The sequence below is a fragment of the Staurois parvus genome, unplaced genomic scaffold, assembly GCF_062004578.1.
Source record: "Staurois parvus isolate SC_StPar_1 unplaced genomic scaffold, SC_StPar_1.0 ptg000132l, whole genome shotgun sequence".
Lineage (NCBI taxonomy): Eukaryota > Metazoa > Chordata > Amphibia > Anura > Ranidae > Staurois > Staurois parvus.
In genome coordinates this window covers 649,208-669,624 of record NW_028317928.1, presented here as the reverse complement: position 1 = coordinate 669,624, position 20,417 = coordinate 649,208, and the positions used below count along the sequence as shown (strand labels likewise).

Here is a 20,417-nt window from a genome sequence, read left to right as displayed (position 1 = left end):
ATAAATTGCAAAGATTTCAAAACAAACTTCTTTCACGTTATCATTATGGGGTATTGTTTGTAGAATGTTGAGTAAAAAAATCAATTTAATCCGTTTTGGAATAAGGCCATAACATAAAATGTGGCAAAAGTTCAGCGCTGGGAATACTTTCTGGATGCACTGTAAATGGTTGATTTAGGTGCAATCTTAGTAGCAGCAATATCCTTGTCTGTGAATCCCTTTTTGTGGAAAGCAATGATGACTGCATGTGTTTCCTTGCAGGTAACCAAGGTTAACAGAACAATGATTTCAAGCACCACCCTCCTTTTAATATAGAGATTATTGAGATATATATCTCAAGCTACCTACCTCTCAGGTAAGTCTAGTAAAGCACACATATTCCAATTCAGACTATATACATTTTTATTGAATAAAAGAATATTTTAGACTGAACAAATGCATTTCTTTGTATGAAAATGAGGCGGGGGTCCAGTATTGCTGTACAATAATTCCATATACAACCAGACACAATCCAGGACGAGTACCTGTCCAAGCATAGGCACCTCACCGGCCACCTGGAGTCTCTACAGTGAGTTCTACATCAACTGTATATCACACTTCTGATATGGAAGGGGGGACAAGCAAATGGCTACAGGAAACACTGCAGCCGTGGTAAAGTCAGAACATGCACCCTTCTTCAGCTTTGCTTCCCAGTTCCTCATGATTCATACCAGATCCATCCAAGCTGGCTTTTCTCGGTGCTTCCACTTAGGACGGCAGTTTTGTCATGTGATTCCGTGCAGGCACCCTCTGTGAGGACTACAGAAGGCGGAGCTTGGAACCTGGGAACATGCAGTGTCCTCCCAGGCTGATTCCAAGGTGTTGAGAAAATGAAGGCCAGGTCGTCTGCATTAGACCAGAAAGTTCCTTTTTTTTTTTTTTACCCCATGTAATTCATTTTTTTTATACTGAAAAATCTTATGCACAAACTGATGTTTTTTTTTAGTTACGGGCAAATGTTGGCTGCTTTGATACCCTCGACTGCTTAGATTTCTCAAAAAAGCCAGTAGTTGGAAGCTAGACCCAAGTTTCTGGCTCCGTTCTCCAATCGCTGATGGAACAATGATGTTGTAGTCCCTTCCCAACACTGTGGAACACTTGCAATCAGTGATGGAGCCCTCTATGCATGATGGTAAAAAAACGTTCTGTGTGCAGCAGCCCCCACCCCCTCATATACTTACCTGAGCCCCATCTTGATCCAACAATGTGCACGAGAGCCTCAGCTCTCCGGGGACTTTCCTTCCTCATTGGCTGTCAATCACAGAGAGCCAGAGGAGAAAGAGGGGGCCGATCTGCAGCTCTAATGGACATGCAGAGTAGAGGCTTGGGAGTGAGCCTGCTTGGGCACCCCCATAGCAGGCTGCTGGCTGTGGGGGGCACTTGGCAGGAGGGAAGGGCCAGGAGCTCTGGTGGAGGGATCCAAGAAGAGGAAGATCAGGGCTGCTCTGTGCAAAACCACTGCACAGAGCAGGTAAGTATGGACACGCAGAGTAGAGGCTTGGGAGTGAGCCTGCTTGGATACCCCCATAGCAGGTTGCTGGCCCTGGGGGGCACTTGGCAGGAGGGAAGGGCCAGGAGCCCTGGCAGGGGGATCCAAGAAGAGAAAGATCAGGGCTGCTCTGTGCAAAACCACTGCACAGAGCAGGTAAGTATGGACATGCAGAGTAGAGGCTTGGGAGAGAGCCTGCTTGGGTACCCCCATAGCAGGCTGTTGGCTGTGGGGGCACTTGGCAGGAGGATCCAAGAGGAGGAAGATCGGGGCTGCTCTGTGCAATACCACTCCACAGAGCAGGTATGTTTTTAATTTTTTTTAATTGTCTTTAATTTCACTTTAATTGGTACACTGTAGTTAAAGCCCATTGTAAAGCGGCAGTAAAGTCCACTTTGTGATTTTTACGTACAGGCGAGCTTACATGTAGGTGAAATGAATATCTCCTAAATGTGCTCCATTTAGGAGATATTCGCTCCTTTTGAGAGCCGGCGCATGAGCTCTGAAGGAATGGCATACCTGTGGCGTTCCTTCAGAGCCCTGTGCCGTAAAGAGTGACTCTTGCACGCATGCGTGGAAGAGACATCATCGTGGCTCGGCCACTCAGACAGCTGGAGCTCACAAACCCGGAAGGAAGACCGAGTGAAGATGGAAGCCCGGTCAATGGAGACAGAGCACTGCTCGAGGGATTCATTCGAAGGCAAGTCTTTCATAATGTGCTAGCATGCGATGCATACTAGCAAATTATGACATTACCTTGCAGGGGACTTTTTTTATTAAGCTGCGGTTTACTACCGCTTTAAGGCAACCCAGGACACTTGAGAACCCCATCTTATGTACACGTAAGAGGATAGAAGTACAAGCGAACCTTGGTTTACGAACTCCTCGGTTAACGAATGAAAATCCACTGAAAATAATGCCTCGGTTTATAAATTTTTTTCGCAATATGAACGGATTAATTGGTTTTCAATGCATTTACAAGTTTTTAAAAAAAAAAATCATGTCCCTGTGCAGTATTTATGCCTTTAAAGTGCACTTTATAAAGAGTTTTGAACAGATAAGACTTTTTTTTTTAACCTTTTTCTGACCTCCAGAAAATTAAATTTTTTTTCAATCACGTCCCTGTACAGTATTTATGCCTTTACAGAGCACTTTATAAAGAGTTTTGAACAGATAAGACTTTTTTTTTTTTTTACTTCCTTCTGACCTCCAGAACGGATTAATTGATTTTCAATGCATTTACAAATTATATTGTACTCATGTCCCTGTACAGTATTTATGCCTTTAAAGTGCACTTTATAAAGAGTTTTGAACAGATAAGACTTTTTTTTTAACTTTCTTCTGACCTCCGGAACAGATTAATTGGTTTTCAATGCATTTAGGAATTTTTTTTGTCCCTGTACAGTATTTATGCCTTTACAGTGCATTTTGTAAAGAGTTTTGAACAGATAAGACTTTTTTTTTTTTTTTTACTTTTTTCTGACCTCCAGAACAGATTCATTTTCAATGCATTTACGAATTTTTTTTTAATCATGTCCCTGTACAGTATTTATGCCTTTACAGTGCATTTTGTAAAGAGATTTGAACAGATAAGACTTTTTTTTTTTTACTTTTTTCTGACCTCCGGAATGGATTAATTGGTTATCAAAGCATCTTTTTTTTTTACTTTCTTCTGACCTCCAGAACAGGTTGGTTTTCAATGCATTTACAAAATTAATTTTTTTAATCATGTCCCTGTACAGTATTTATGCCTTTAAAGTGCACTTTATAAACAGTTTTGAACAGATAAGACTTTTTTTTACTTTTTTGTGACCTCCAGAACAGATTAATTGGTTTTCAATGCATTAAAGAATTTTTTTTTATCATGTCCCTGTACGGTATTTATGCCTTTACAGTGCACTTTGTAAAGAGTTTTGAACAGATAAGACTTTTTTTTTTTACTTTTTTCTGACCTCTGGAACAAATTAATTGGTTTTCAATGCATTTACAAATTTTTTTTAATCATGTCCCTGTACAGTATTTATGTTTTTAAAGTGCACGTTATAAAGTTTTGAAGATCTTGACTTTTCTCTTTTTTTTTTTTTTTTTTTTTTACTTCTTTCTTTCCTCCGGAACGGATTAATTTTTTTTCAATGCATTCCTATGGGAAACCACGTTTCGGTTTACAAATTCTTTGCAATACGAAAAGTCCCGCAGAACGCATTAAATTCGTAAACCGAGATACGCCTGTATTGGGACTGGAGCATCAAGTGATTCCAGCTTTAGGGGGGGGAAGGGAGAGTGGGAGGTGGTCTATATTTTCCAGAGATGGGCAGATGCCTAATTTGGTGGGTTTGGCATCTATTGGTTTGTAGACTACTTGCTCTAAGGAGAATCTCCCACTCATACGAGGAATATTTTTTCATTATAGCCTTCAGACTCCATGTCACTGCCCCACCTCCACTTTGGAACAGTAGTGACATCATCACCTGGAGACCTCTCCCTTCCATACGCTCAGCTAAGTTCCTCTAGCACACGTACCCATCAATTAGAAGCACAGGGATTTTGTAAAAGATGGGAAAAGATGATGTGGTTTCTCACCGAAAGGCACCTTGTTCCTCTAACATGATATCAGGTGTTTTATGACCCGTCCATTCGAATACATTTTGTAGAGTTCCTTTGATTGAACGTAGTGCTACTATAACTACCAAAGGTCGGTTGGGCAAATAGGCAAAGTCCATGCCATCCATTTTCCAAAAAAGGTATCAAGTTTGGTAAATGACCCGCCCCTCCATTTGTATAAGCAGTTATTGTGAAGAGGTCCTTCACAAAGTTCTAGAACCATGGAAGCACCACCCCATCTTCGAGAAGGGCCTTTGTGAGGAGGAGACCAGAGTACTCTTGGTTTGTTGGGTGATCTTAGCAATGTCCTGCGTCACGGATATCACAAGTCCAATAGCCGAAATGAATGATGTAAACCCTCCTCAAAAGTGGTAGACTAAGGGGAGTTCGCACATGCCTCCTTGTAGAAGCCCATTCAGGGGAACGCCTGCCCTCCGACTGGGGTAGTCCAATAGCAACTGCGAGAGACCAAATGAAAGAGGGCGCACCAGTCTAGTGTATTATCCACAGGGTACATTATTACTGGAAAAAGGTAAAAAACACATTCATCAGAGGGCTATGATGAAGAGGGATTACCCTAGAAACGCATACATTTCTGGATCCCAGACGGCGTCATCTTGGCGTTACATCACTTTGGGTCCCACCATTCATGGAGCCACGAGATGGCAGCTTGACGTACTGTATATCTTCACCGCTTGTATGTTTTTGATATTTTTCCAGTAATAAAGTACCACTAGGCTGGCACCTCCTCTTTTGTTTGGTCTATCACAAGAACGGAACTATTTTGGATGAAGCAGGAACTCACGAGAGCTACCTTTGGTTTAAGCCCGTCTCCAAAGCAGTAGGATCCTTCAGAAGCTGGAGGAAGATATGAAGGATCTTTCCACCATCAGCTATCTTCTGAGGATCTCTGTAGAACCTTTCTAGCTTCACCCTCCTCCCAAAGGATATTATAGGTCTCACACACTGGCCTTCAGAAATACATGGCCAATGATGTGACCAAAGCCTTCAATCGCCTACCAGTAAGCTTTTTTTTTTTTTTAATCGATCAAAAAAATCATAAAGGGCAACCTTCATACTTGTGTTCATGGCTCTTCCTACCCACAGGGTCTCGCATGCTCTCTCCAACTTAAATGTGAGGTTGGTGGTCAGTGAACTCCTAAAAACCAAATGGGTTTGGCTGCCCGTGGGTCTCCAAACTTCGCCAGACCTTGCTATAATTTCCAGCCTAAGGCTTTCTGGGCAAGGCACAGAACTGAGGGTGCTAAGCTACTGCCTGCACAACTCATGGGGGGAAGGGTATGGTAATCCAGACTGAAGTCCTCTTAAAAATTCACAGGTTCAGGTGACTGGAGAACACGTTTGGTCTTCTCATGGATCCTCAGCCGATGTTTGTCTAGGCTACCCTTCCGGGTGAAGAATTTTCCGCACTCCATGCAGAGAAACGGCTTCTCTTCGGTATGGATGATTTTGTGCTTCGCCAGGTTGGACTGGTTGGCAAAGCCTTTGCCGCATTCAATGCAGGTGTAGGGCTTCTCGCCAGTGTGGATGATACGGTGGGAGATGAGGTTGGACTGGTTGGCGAAGGACTTGCCACATTCGGAACACATAAAGGGCTTCTCACCCGTGTGGAGTATGAGGTGGGCATTCAGGCCGGAGCGGCTCGAGAAAAACTTGCCGCACTGGTTGCAGGAGAAGGGCTTCTCGCCCGTGTGGATCCGCAGGTGCTTTACCAGCGCCGGGTTGTTGCTGAAACACTTGCCGCATACTGGACAGACCACCGGCTTGTCTCCGGAGTGGATCTTCTCGTGGGTCTTCAAGTTAAACTTGCTGGCAAACAGTTTCCCGCACTCTGAGCAGGCGTAGGGCTTCTCTCCAGTGTGCACCCTCTGGTGGGCTGCCAGGCTGGGCTTGTAGGTGAACCGCTTCCCACATTCGGAACAGGAAAACGGCTTCTCCCCGGAATGGGAGCGTTGGTGCTTGGTGAGGTAGGAGAAATGGCTAAAGCTCTTCCCACACTCGCTGCAGATAAAATGTTTCTCCCCTCCAGCGGGTGGGTTCTCCCCGACAACGACCTGGTCATATTCCTCCGAGAGCTTCTTGAGGTTGATGTCTCCGGGAAACGAGTGGTAATGGTCAAATTCCTGGTCGTAATCGATTTCATAACCTAGAGAGAGAAGACACATTTAAATACTTTTTTCAATTTTATTTTTTTTTTTTTACAGTTTTTTATACTGTCACTCTTTAAAATTAACTTTATTGCCATCACAAGGAATGAACAACATCCCTTTGTGAAAGCAAGGGCCGTGACAGGTCCTCTTTATAGAGATATCTGCGGTCAATTAAACCCATGATTCCTCCTCTGGCCTCCAATGCAGCTGATCAGACAAAAGATCAATTTGATCGGCTGCTTCACTGGCCCGTAACAGACCAGTAATCAAAGAACCGGAACAGCAAAGTGACAGAATCCAGTTTCTGATCTCTCGGAGAGGGAGGGACAATGTCAGTTCCCACCTCTGTGAAGTCAGAGTGGTCCCAGGCTCTCCCATCCCATCGGGGAAAGGCGACGGCGGGAAAGGGGGTGCACCCTCTTCCGCCGCCTGTAGAAGTGATCAAGTGGCTATATAGCCCCTCAAATCTCTTCTACAATAACCCCTCGCCTACCAGGCCCTTTCACCCCCTTCCTGTCCAGGCCAATTTTCAGCTGTCAGCGCTGTTGCACTATGACAATTGTGCGGTCATGCAACACTGCACCCCTGTGAAACTTTTAGAATTTTTTTCACACAAATAGAGCTTTCTTTTGGTGGTATTTAATCGCCGCTGGGTGGTTTACGCTCCACGCACGTGGGGCGGTTTAATAACGCTGGAAACGTTAGCTGTGTAAAGTCACGTTAAAAACGTGAGTTTTTCAGTGTTTTTGTATTAGCGTTTAGCCGCGTTTTTTCGAGGTATTTTTTTTTACCAAACAAAAACATCCAAAAGCGCCTGTTTGCACTATAAACAAAAAAAGAGCAAAATTTGAAAAAAAAAAAGTTTTTCTTTGTTTCTATTATAAAATTTTGCAAACGGGTAGGTTTTCTCAACTGATGGGCACTGATGAGGCTGCACTGGTGGGAATGGATGAGAAGGCACTGATGATGCTGCACTGATTGGCTGCACTATTGGGAATTGATGATGCGTCACTGATATGCAGCATGGATGGACACTGATGAGGCGGCACTGGTGGGAATGGATGAGGAGGTACTGATGATGCTGAACTGATATGCAGCACTGATTGGCGGCACTGGTGGGAATTGATGACGCGGCACTGATATGCGGCACTGGTGGGAATGGATGAGGAGGCACTGATATGCAGCACGGATGGGCACTGATGAGGTGGCACTGGTGGGAATGGATGAGGAGGCACTGATGATGCTGCACTGATATGCAGCACTGATTGGCGGCACTGGTGGGAATTGATGATGCTGCACTGATATGCAGCACTGATGAAGCGGCACTGGTGGGAATGGATGAGGAGGCACTGATATGCAGCACAGATGGGCACTGATAAGGTGGCACTGGTGGGAATTTATGGAGGCACTGATATGCAGCACTGATGGGAAATGATGAGGTGGCACTGGTGGGAATTGATGCTGCACTGATATGCAGCACTGATGAGGCGGCACTCGTGGGAATGGATGAGGAGGCACTGATATGCAGCACGGATAGTCACTGATGAGGAGGCACTGGTGGGCTGGTGGGAATTGATGGAGTCACTGATGATGCTGCACCGATATGCAGCACTGATGAGGCGGCACTGGTGGGAATGGATGAGGAGGCACTGATATGCAGCATGGATGGGCACTGATGAGGTGGCACTGGTGGGCTGGTGGGAATTGATGGAGTCACTGATGATGCTGCACTGATATGCAGGATTGATGGGCACTGATGAGGCGGCACTGGTGGGAATGGATGAGGAGGCACTGATATGAAGCACAGATGGGCACTGATGAGGCGGCACTGGTGGGAATTGATGGAGTCACTGATGATGCTGCACTGATATGCAGCATTGATGGGGAGACACTGATGAGGCGGCACTGGTGGCAATTCATGAGGAGGCACTGATATGCAGCACTGATGGGCTCTGGTGGGAATGGATGAGGAGGCACTGATGATGCTGCACTGATATGCAGCACTGATAGGCGGCAACGATGGGCACTGACTGTTGGCACTGTTGGGCACTTTTAGGGCTGCACCAATTACCAGAGTAGATGTCCTCTGTGACACTTGCCAGTGATCGGCAGTACTTTACTCACGCTGTGACAGCGTGAGGAAAGTGCGGCCAATAACCGGCAACCGTATTTACAAACACAGCAATCACAGACAGTACCAGTTGTGTGCCGCAGGGGACATGCGGGTGGGCGCGTTCTGGGACAACATCATACAACGCCCTCCCAGAACTGGACGACCGCGTAGTTGCCGTCATTCCGCCGTCGCCCCAGTCGTCAAGCGGTTAAACAGCATCGTCCGCTTAAAAACTTGATCCCGTGATGATACCTTTGGCTGCCGGCATCCTCCCGGTACAACCGCTTAAATCCGGCGACGTCATAGGACACCCATCCAGGGGGGAGTGGTTAACGTCTCCTCATTTGCCACCCCCCACCATCCTTGCAGAGAATCAGGGATATAGCCTGCTGTCAATCAGTGCGCTCACCCGTGTCAAAGTCCAGAGAAGACCCCTCCTCCCTCATCTCCTGCTCATCGGTCAGGTACAAATCTTCCTCCTGTAACATGACACCATTTGCCCCGCCTCCTGGAGACTCCTACACGTCACATAGGAAAGAGGAAAAAAAAAATTTTTTTTTTTCAGTGAAATTTTAGCACACTTTGGAAACGAGAGGATCAGCCATTTCAGCTTTGGACAGCAACCAGAACAGCAGTTGGGTTTTCTGTGTCCCCATTAGGGAGAGTCACCTTCTCTAGTTTACCGAAAGGGAGAGAAAATCCCAAATTTCGGGTTGCCACCAGAACAGGAAGAGAAAGTTGATCTTCCAATGGGGACACTGGTTCTGGTGATCCCGTCACTTTGGAGGGACTTCCTGTCACTTCCTGTTGTGGCTATGGGACAGGAAGCAAAGAGAAATCTCTCCAACGGGGGCAGAAATATGACAGGGGTTACAACCCCTCCCATACTCTAAAATCTATCCCCTCCCCCGATTACCTGGCTATAATCTGCATCAGAATTGTCCGAGAGAACTGGGCTGGGAAATCTCTCCAGTGGATCTCTGGTAATGGGTCCGTCTGCAGGAAACACAATTTATTAAAAAATATTATGTGACTGCGGTTACCGCAAAGAACAGACATTTGTTATCTGACAGAAATCCCTAGCAGTCTCCGGGAACATGGAGGAGTCTCCCGCACTCTCCGGGAACATGGAGGAGTCTCCCGCACTCTCCGGGAACATGGAGGAGTCTCCCGCACTCTCCGGGAACATGGAGGAGTCTCCCGCACTCTCCGGGAACATGGAGGAGTCTCCCGCACTCTCCGGGAACATGGAGGAGTCTCCCGCACTCTCCGGGAACATGGTAACAATCTATATGGCGTCTCATAACATGGAGCATGTAAGCTGCCTGATGTCTCTAACAGTCTCCTATAACTTGGAAGCAATACATAAAGCCCAACTTCAGCAAAAAGTTTTCCCATGCAGTCCTGCTGTGCCGGCACTGCAGGGGTCAATTTCTTGTTTGGTCTAGGTGTGAGAAGAAAGCTTTGTTCCACCAGAAAAAGGAGGCTCCTTCCCCCCACGGTCCAGCAGTAGACTGTTCCTGGTCTATGGAGCCTGCTCTGTCAGGAATAGTCCACAGCTCAAGACGGCCTTAGTGCGTGGGTGCTGGGCTGGTCTTGCGCTGGGAGGATCGGAGGATTAGGTAGGTATATCTCCTTTTTTTGCCCGCAGATGAGATTTAACCACTTCCTGTCTGGCCCATGTACATAAATGGCCAGACGGGAGCAGTGCAGGAGCGGATTGCCATTCATAAACGGCGCCCGCTCTTTCAGCCTGTGCGCGCTCCGGACACAGCAGAACACCGATCACTGTATGGGATCTCTCTGCGAGGTCCCGATCATGTGATCACTGATTGGCCAATCAGTAATCACATGAATAGTAGTAAGCAAGATGTCACTTCCTGACATCATTGCTTACTACTTGTGAAATCTGTGAATGATCACAGAGATCACATGGTACAGGGCTATTCACAACAGCCTTGTACCATGTGACAAGCTGTGACCAATCACAGCTCTCACAGTATTTCTCAATGGCTGCAAGAATGCAGGAGTTCCTGTGAATACGGGTCTTTCGATCAACCGCAAGAGAGAAGTCGATGCAGTAAAACCATCCGAGTCAGAGCTTCAATCTCTCTAACTTTCCTATACAACATGGAATTCCACAAAGACCGAATAGAGACAGAAGGCACGAGGAAGGAAGTGTACATTTGCAGGAGGTGGATACGAATTGACGTAAATGAATATGTGCCTCTACCACAGACAAGACAAAGAATTCAAAATTTAAAAAAGGAAAAAAAAAAGAAAGGAAAAAAAGAAAGGAAAGAAAGGAAAAAAAAGAAAAGGAAAGAAAGGAAAAAAAAGAAAGAAAAAAGGATGATATCCAATGTCATATGTTGGTTGCTACCTTTCTGTTCTTCCATTGTGTCTTCCTCCCGGACCTCCAAATTTATTTCACTCTGAGGGTTAAATACAAAAAAAAAAAAAAAAAAAAAAGAAGGGTAAGCAATAGTGACAACTACATGACGCAAAAGTAAGAGCGCCACTCAAATGTTTACAATCCGAGGATGCCACACCTACTGGCGGGTGCAGCTCCAAAGGGGTCTGTCTTGCTCAAACGGATGGACGAGCGGCAAAAGGAGCCGTCCGGCTCTAAGACTTCAAAACAGGTTTTGACTCCTCTCAGACACCGCCCTCTCACGCGTTTCACTCACTCCTGGACTTACGTACATTGGGTGCACAATTATTAGGCCGGTTGTATTTCTGAGGATTAATTGCTTCCCTGCCGCCCTATAGCAGAAATACTGCTACCCCTGTATATACATGTACATATGTGATTGTGTATTTCTGGGTAGGGGGCACGCACGAGTGGCGCGTCAATCACTGGGTCCCGGCCGGTGATTACCGAGGATCTCCTACGAGGAGGAGGGCTGATTTGTTTACTAACAGTCGTCCACCCTGTCAGCTCCAGCACACTGCACAGTACAGCCATCCTGATCAGTGTGATTACAGTGAAGCACACAGACCCCGCCCCCTAGCAAAATATTCCCAGCACACAGTTAATCCTTTGATCGCCCCAGATGTTAACCCCTCCCTGCCCAGAGCCATTAGTACAGTGTCAGTGCTTTTTATTAGCACTGACCACTGTATTAATCAGTTCCCCCCCCCCAGTGTCAGTATGCCCACCGCAGTCCCGCTATAAGTTGCTGATTGTCACCATTACTAGTAAAAAAAAAAAAATAATAATTCCAGTATACAAAAAAACATTTGTAGTCGCTATAACTTTCATGTAAACCAATTGACTTACACGTATTGGGAAAGCTCTATTTGTAGGAGAAAAAGGACGTAAATTTCATTTGGGTGCGGTGTTGCACAACCGCGCTATTGTCAGTTAAAGCAACCTAGAAAAAATGCAGTCTGTTCTACTTTTTTTTTCTGGAACCGGAACACACTGGAACTGCAAGCGCCGATGTGAACTATGACATTGACCACCATGTCACCTACTTTCTGTGCGATTTGGATGCAGGAAAAAAAGCAACTGAAACGCATGGAGTGTGAACCGGCCCTAGGTACAGAGCACCTCCTTATGCTTACCCGAATACGTATCCTCTGCCATTTCCTTCCATCTCGTTTCAGTGAGAAAATTGGAAGGGGGCGCCTCTCCACCGTATTTCTCTTCACGGATCTGGCTGTGAAAGGGGGGGGGGGGGGGGGGGGAGAACAAAAAACACATAGTGAATCTTTGCTGTATTTAGTGGTTATTGCTCACCTTTGCAGACCTCCGATGCAGAAGCAGGCAAGAATCCCATTCTCAGTCATTTCAGGTTGGGGTTCAGAGAGAACACAACTCTCCATGGAGAGTCTGGAAAGAGGAGCCGCAGTCTAACCCCAGGTTCACACCAGCATTTTGCAGAAACGCAGTACAGGCCATTTAACATGATTTCCTATGGGACACGCTAACATCTCTGCGTTTTATCCGGTGCGTTTTTTTGGAAAGGGTCGGGGACTTTTTTGAACGCAATAAGTTGTGTTTTTTGTTCTATAGACTTAAATGGAAACGCTGCAGAAAAGCATATATTGCGTTTTTGCTGCGTTTTAAATCTGCATAGCAACAAGAAAAATGAAAAAAAAAAAAAAAAAAAAAAGAAAGATGCATCAAAAACGCAATGCAGAAACAGATCAAATGCAACCTGCATAAATGTGAACCTAGACTTATTCTAGGTTCACACCTAAGCATTTTCTGCTGCGTTTTCCAGAAACGCAGTACAGTCCATTTAACATGATTTCCTATGGGACATGTTCACATCTCCGCGTTTCACCCGATGCGTTTTTTTGGAAAGGGTCGGGGACTTTTTTGAACGCAAAAAAGTTTGGTTTTTGGTTCTATAGACTTCAATGGAAACACTGATGAAAAGCATGTATTGAGTTTTTGCTGCATTTTAAATCTGCCTAGCAACAAGAAAATTAAAAAAAAAGAAAAACATCAAAAACGCATGTGCAAAAACACAAAACGCAACGCAGAAACGGGGCAAACGCAACCTGCATAGATGTGCACCTAGCCTTACCCCAGGTTCACATCTAAGCGTTTTCCGCAGTGTTTTGCAGAAACGCACTACAGTCCATTTAACATGATTTCCTATGGGACACGTTCACATCTCTGCGTTTTACTCGGCGCATTTTTCTTTGGAAAGGATCGGGGAATTTATTGAACGCAAAAAAGTTTGGTTTTTGGTTCTATAGACTTCAATGGAAACACTGATGAAAAGCATGTATTGAGTTTTTGCTGCGTTTTAAATTCAAATTTTTTGAACGCAAAAAGTTGTGTTTTTCAGTTCTATAGACTTCAATGGAAACACTACAGAAAAGCATGTATTGCATTTTTACTGCGTTTCTGATGCGTCTTAAATCTGCCTAGCAACAAGAAAAATGAAAAAAAAAATGCAAAACGCAATGCAGAGACGGGTCAAACACAACCTGCACAGATGTGAACCTAGCCCTACTCTAGGTTCACACCTAAGTGTTTTCCGTTGCGTTTTGCAGAACCGCAATACAGTCTATTTAACATGAATTCCTATGGGACACGTTCACATCTCTGCGTTTTACCCGGTGCGTTTTTTTGGAAAGGGTCGGGGACTTTTTTGAACGCAAAAAAGTTGCGTTTTTGGTTCTATAGACTTCAATGGAAGCGCTACAGAAATGCATGTATTGCATTTTTGCTGCATTTTTGATGCTTTTTAAATCTGCCTAGCAACAAGAAAAATGAAAAAAAAATGAAGAAAAAAATGCATCAAAAACACGTAAAAAAAACGTAGCACAAATGCAAAACGCATTACAGAAACGGGTCATACGCAACCTGCATAGATGTGAACTGAGCCTTATGCAGGCCATACATGGTTCAAATTCCGAATGACTTTTCGTCCGAAAATCGAAAACGTCGTTCGCTCTGTAATCCGATGGCACCATCAATGATTTCGAAAATCGGCCGACCAAGTCATAAAGTTCACGCACTGGAACGCACAGACTGCATTTTCCTGCACATAACTGTACTGGAACGCATAAAAAATGCACTGGAACACCTCAAAAACACACTGAAACGCACATTTCCCTAATTAAATTGAATAAAAAAGGGGGGTGGGGTACTGCCCGGGTTCACATACATGCGGTGCAGTATATCGCATGTGATTCGCACAGGAACCGCACCGCCTTCCTGTGCGAATCACATGCGATTTGCGTGTGGTGCGATTTGAGCCGTATATTTAATATGGCTCTAATCCCACCGCACCAAAAACGGGAAAAACCCCTTCTTTTTGGGTCCGCACTAGAATCGTATCACATGGGTTTTCACACCTATGCGATCCGATTCTGCACATCGCACTGCGTTTTGTGGACCGCTTTCGGGGTGTTGCTAACATGCACGCCCGCAGTGGTTCGCATGAACGGGGTGCGGTTCTGATGCGGTGCGGAATTCCGCACCGGATCAGTGTTTCACCCTCACCTGTGCCAATCTCTGGAGGGATCTCCTCTTCCTTACACGATTCCTCGCTCTGCACAGTCTGATCCTCTTCCTCGTTTATTTGATCTTCGCCCTAAAAAAACACAAATGGATCGGTCACAGACAATGCCAGTCTGCCATCAATTTTGCAGCCACCATACCGAGCAGTCATGTCCGTCACCTGGTGGGGGTTGCGGAGATCCTTCAGTTTGGAATTCTGGGAATACAATGATCGGGAACATCTGTCCGACGCATCTTTGCTGCTGGATCCACCTGCAGGGAAAACGGGATATTGAGCGGGAATGTTTCTTCTTCAGGTGTCCTGGAGCGGGAGTCATGTACACAAGGAAGCAACTTTATTAGGTCCAATCAATGCAAGCAAGCTGACAACTACAGACATTCAACGTTTCCACTGCTCCTGCTGTCTCCGGAGAGCTTAGTAGGAATCTCCAGTGGCCATGTTGGAAATTCCTTGCCATCTCAGAGGTAAACATGCAACCCGCGGCATGTACGTGTAGAATGGTGGTGTGCAGCTCTGCTGATATAGGGGGATTCAAGTGCGGCCCCGGTCATCGCCAAAGGGCCACTCATAATACTTGGTCAATGTAACACTACCTAAGTCTTTCAGAGAGTGCGGACATGCTCCAAGACATGGTCAGAGTGCGCGGACATGCTCCAAGACATGGTCAGAGAGCGCGGACATGCTCCAAGACATGGTCAGAGAGCGCGGACATGCTCCAAGACATGGTCAGAGAGTGCGGACATGCTCCAAGACATGGTCAGAGAGCGCGGACATGCTCCAAGACATGGTCAGAGAGTGCGGACATGCTCCAAGACATGGTCAGAGAGTGCGGACATGCTACAAGAGACGGTCAGAGAGTGCGGACATGCTACAAGAGACAGTCAGAGAGTGCGGACATGCTACAAGAGACCCAAGACCCAATACTAACTATATCCGCTCTCCCCGGACCCTGCATTCACTATATCCGCTCTCCCCGGACCCCGCATTCACTATATCCGCTCTCCCCGGACCCCGCTTTCACTATATCCGCTTTCCCCGGACCCCGCTTTCACTATATCCGCTCTCCCCGGACCCTGCATTCACTATATCCGCTCTCCCCAGACCCTGCATTCACTATATCCGCTCTCCCCAGACCCTGCATTCACTATATCCGCTCTCCCCGGACCCTGCATTCATTATATCCGCTCTCCCCGGACCCTGCATTCATTATATCTGCTCTCCCCGTACCCTGCATTCACTATATCCGCTCTCCCCGGACCCTGCATTCACTATATCCGCTCTCCCCAGACCCTGCATTCACTATATCCGCTCTCCCTGGACCCTGCATTCACTTTATCTGCTCTCCCCGGACCCCGCATTCACTATATCCGCTCTCCCCGGACCCCGCATTCACTATATCCGCTCTCCCCGGACCCCGCATTCATTATATCCGCTCTCCCCGGACCATTCACTATATCCGCTCTCCCACAGTACACAGAACATGGAAATGCAATTATTTTAGTAAATATAAACAGTCAAATCACTTTTCCCATCAGCAGTATATAGCAGTCTTGCGACTTCTATCAGTGTCCGGCCAAGCACTGGTTAATCTTGCAGGAGAAGTTTTCCTTCTCCCCTAATTGTCCTATGAGGCTGCAGGACCCCTGACCCTCTGTCTGGACACTGCCGATTGGCCCTGTGCTGATCACATGCACCCTCCCAAAAAGAAAAAGAAAAACAACAACTCTCTAGCAATACATACCAAACTGAGCATGTGCAGAGTACCTCCTAGAGCTCTGTACTACTAGCAGATGGAATGAGGACCATAGATGAAGGGGAGGATCAGAGAAGACAGGAGCAAACAGCCTTTTTACACAATGCGGAGGATTAACCCCTTAGGTCCCACACTGAGTATACCCAGCATGCTTCACTGCATCTACAGACTGATTGTACTGTTGTGGGTTCAGTAACACTTTATCTGATAATACAGAGTAATCCTACCTAACATAATCAGGGGGTCCTCCATGGTCACCTTGACAACAGCTGGCAGCAGAGATCCTCCAGTGACCTCTGCAGGGAAGAGAAGGAAAGTTAAAGGAATTTTCCTTAGATAAGAAGATCTTCAATATTACTCTGTTACCCATTAAAAGTAGAACTTTTTTTTTTACATTTCTTCAGTTATTTCCTGGTTTCCTGCCTAGGCAAAATGATGTCATACATCCCAGGGGTCTTCAGGAGCGGAGAGAGGGTTGTCACCTCAGCCAATGCCTGAGCTAAGGGCAGATGGATGCCAGGAAGTAATGCTAGGCAAATGTCAGAAATCCAGGAAGTCAGGCATCCTGGAATAATGTCGCATGAGGGTTGTCAGCTCAGCCAATGCCTGAACTAAGGGCAGATGGATTCCAGGAAGTAAATGCTAGGCAAATGTCAGAAATCCAGGAAGTCAGGCATCCTGGAATAATGTCACATGATGGTTGTTAGCTCAGCCAATGCCTGAGCTAAGGGCAGATGGATTCCAGGAAATGCTAGGCAAATGATGTCAGAAATCCAGGAAGTCAAGCGTCCTGGAATAATGTCACATGAGGGTTGTCAGCTCAGCCAATGCCTGAGCTAAGGGCAGATGTATTCTAGAAAGTAAATGCTAGGCAAATGATGTCAGAAATCCAGGAAGTCAGGCGTCCTAGAATAATATCACATGAGGGTTGTCAGCTCAGCCAATGCCTGAACTAAGGGCAGATGGATTCCAGGAAGTAAAGGCTACATGAATCATCTGCCCTTAAGATGGCCACTGCCAGACATGCCGGGGTTTTTATTTTCAAAATTAATTCTCGTCAAAATAAAGCATGGAGACATGGATGGATGGGCGGAGCTTGTTTTGGTTTGTGGTTCTCAGATGCCGTGCAGTTCCACTTTACCCCGGGTTCCCACCAAAGCGTTTTGTGAAACGTTTTGCGAAAACGCACGGCAGTCCATTGAACACGATTTCCTATGGGATGCGTTTACATCTTGGCGTTTTTACCCGCTGCGGTTTTTTGGGGAAGAGTAGGGGCTTTTTTTTTTAAAAAAAAAACAAAATTTTGCATTTTGGTTCAATAGACTTCAATGGAGACGCCGCGAAAATGCATGGAGTGCATTTTTGATGCGTTTTTGACGCATTTTAATCTGCCCGGCAACAAACTGGCAAAAATAAACATGCGATCTGCTGCGGGTGTCAATTTTAAATTGGCGACACCCCTATTCAAATCACTTGGAACGAGTTTCATCACTTGGGTTAAAAAAAAAAGGCTGCCATGATTTTCACTGCTTGCGATGCGATTCAGGTGCAGGAAAAAAAAGCGTCATTTTGGTGCGATGCGGCAAAAATGTGCGGCTCAAATCGCATCGCATGTGATGGTTCTGGTTCACACTGATACGAAGCGGAAAATGCAACCAATCCTGTGTAACTACCCATGCGATGCGATTAAAAGAAAAAAAAAAAAAGGGTACTGCGTCATTTTAATGCGCGTGCAATACAATTCAGGTGCAGAAAAAAAAGGGTCCTGCGCCATTTTGATGCGATTTGAGCCACACAAAAATGTACGGCTTAAATCGCATTGCATGTGATGGTTCTGGTTCGCGCTGATGCGATGCGGAAAACGCAGCCAATCCTGTGCGTTTCCCGCGCCACGATTGCGCGGCGGCCGTGCGATCTTCTGCGGGTGTCGATTTTAAATTAACGACACCCCGATTCAAATCACTTGGGATGCGATTCAGGTGCAGAAAAAAAAAGGGTCCTGCGCCATTTTGGTGCGATGCGATTTGAGCCACACAAAAATCTACGGCTCAGATCGCATGTGATGGTTCTGGTTCACGCTGATGCGTTGTGGAAAAGCGCAGCCAATCCTGTGCGTTGTCCGTGCAATCTGCTGTGGGTGTCAGTTTTAAATTATTGACAACCTGATTCAAATCACATGGGATGATTTTCATCACTTGGGTGTGACAAAAAAAAAAAAAAGGTACTGCGCCATTTTGATGCGATTTGAGCCACACAAAAATGTACGGCTCAAATCGCATCGCATGTGATGGTTCTGGTTCGCACTGATGCGATGTGGAAAATGCAGCCAATCCTGTACGTTTCCCACGCCGCGATTGTGCGGCGTCCATGCGATCTGCTGCGGGTGTCGATTTTAAATTAACGACAACCCGATTCAAATCGCTTGCCATGATTTTTATTGCTTGCGATGCGATTCAGGTGAAAAAAAAGGGTCCTGCGCCATTTTGATGCAATGAGATTTGAGCCACACAAAAATATACAGCGCAAACATCGCATGTGACGCGCGCAGGAATACATTGCGATGTCCCGCACAAGTCTAAACCTTCCCCTCCTCTGAAGAGTGATCCACGGTCAAATCGCTTTGACGACGCCTCCTCGCTGTCTCTTTTAACCCTGTGTTCGCTGACCGAGGTGTGGCGACGGTGTACGTGGCACACGGTCCCGGGGCAATCGTGGCGCTACAAGCTCGCCGCCCGCCGATTGCCGCGTCGGGTAGTTTATGGCGCCTCCATTGGCTACCCATTGCAGCTTAAAGGGGAGGGGGGCGCTAAAGACTCGGCTCAACCGCAAATTTTGTTTTACCGTTTCCTATGGTTACCCGGTTACCGCCCAGTATTCTGCGTTTCCTTCACATTTTATGGGTTTTATTTTGCCTTCCAGATGCGCGGTGGGATCTGCGGTGAGACGGCAGTTTTGTTCCCCCCCCCAAAGTTTGGTGGCCGGGCGTCCCCCTCTGCGTTGATCGGGGGTCTGGTTATAAAATCACCCCGGGGTAGGGGATTTTCTCCCTGAGGTGCACTTTGTCTAGGAGAAGCTCACAGCCCCCCCAGGTGTGTGATGACCACCCCAAGCACCACCCTGCCTACCCAGCATTCCCTGGGGCTGGACCCCCCCTCTCCTTCTCCCCCCTGCACAGGACCAGGGACCCCCCAACACACACAACGTACACACAGCTCTCACCCTCTCTGCTGTCCACTCTCTCCCCACCAAGTCAGCCAGGCGGCGCCATTGTGACGTCACCGCCCCTTCCTCTCCTCCACCCCGCTGCATCTCGGGAGTCGTAGTTTCAAATCAGGCCGGGCTCTGCGCTTCTCTCCTCTTACCGCCAGAGGGAGCTCAATGTCGCGTCACGGGCGCACTCCAAACCACAGGCGGGAAGAAGCAGAGCGCGCTCTCGAGTCCAGTCAGCTCAAGGCTGAGGGAATCCTGTCAGGAGCCGAGTCGGGTGTCTGTGGTCTCATTACCTGTCTATATATATTATTGGTGTTATATGGAGGTTTTGTAGCCAGGATTGGCCCTGTGTGTGTTGTTTTAGCTATATGTATATTTTTTTTATATTGATAACTGGTTTGTATTATAACATTTATTATATTTTGACTATTATTGCCAGTTATTAATACTATTGTGACTTTTATTGCTAATATTATATGATGACTATTGTTACTGATATTAGTTATATATTGTGACTATAATTACTGATATTAGTTTATTGGGATTATTATTACTAATATTATGAATGTTCTCTCATGACAGGGTTTCTTTAGATTTGGCAAGCCAGCCACCCAGTCATGACAGGAGTCAGTAAATGCCTATTTATTATTATATTGTGACTATTATTACCAATATTCGTACTCATTATATCTATTATTACCGATATTAGTACTTATATCTATTATTACCAATATTAGTACTTAGTATATTATTACCGATATTAGTACTTAGTATATCTATTATTACAGAAATTAGTAATATATCGCTGCTTAAACTCCCTCCAACCCCCTTCCCCCTCATCACCCCTCTCCCACGGCCCCACCACTGCTCTGACCTCCTCTTCCACCCCACCCTACATTCCTCATACTGAAGCTCCCCCAACACTCCGCACCTTTGACCTTACTATCATCGAGGAAGTCTCCAAGATCCTCTCTGATGCCCGCCTCACCACCTGCCCCCTCGACCCTATCCCCTCACAACTCCTACAACCTCCCTCCCCCTCCATCCTACG

General features: G+C 46.3%; 1 protein-coding gene across 1 annotated transcript; it reads right to left on the bottom strand.

Annotated features, from left to right (window-relative positions):
* Nucleotides 1-384: 384 nt before the first annotated feature.
* Nucleotides 385-19,464, bottom strand: LOC149466107 (uncharacterized). The gene is made up of 9 exons (XM_089672849.1): nt 19,376-19,464; nt 16,384-16,452; nt 14,563-14,654; nt 14,385-14,475; nt 11,984-12,078; nt 10,797-10,848; nt 9,330-9,409; nt 8,823-8,931; nt 385-6,296 (listed from the first exon to the last, which is right to left on the bottom strand). The coding sequence occupies exons 2-9, from the start codon at nt 16,406-16,408 to the stop codon at nt 5,455-5,457; spliced, it is 1,386 nt and encodes a 461-aa protein (XP_089528975.1). The 5' UTR covers nt 16,409-16,452; nt 19,376-19,464; the 3' UTR covers nt 385-5,454.
* Nucleotides 19,465-20,417: the final 953 nt, after the last annotated feature.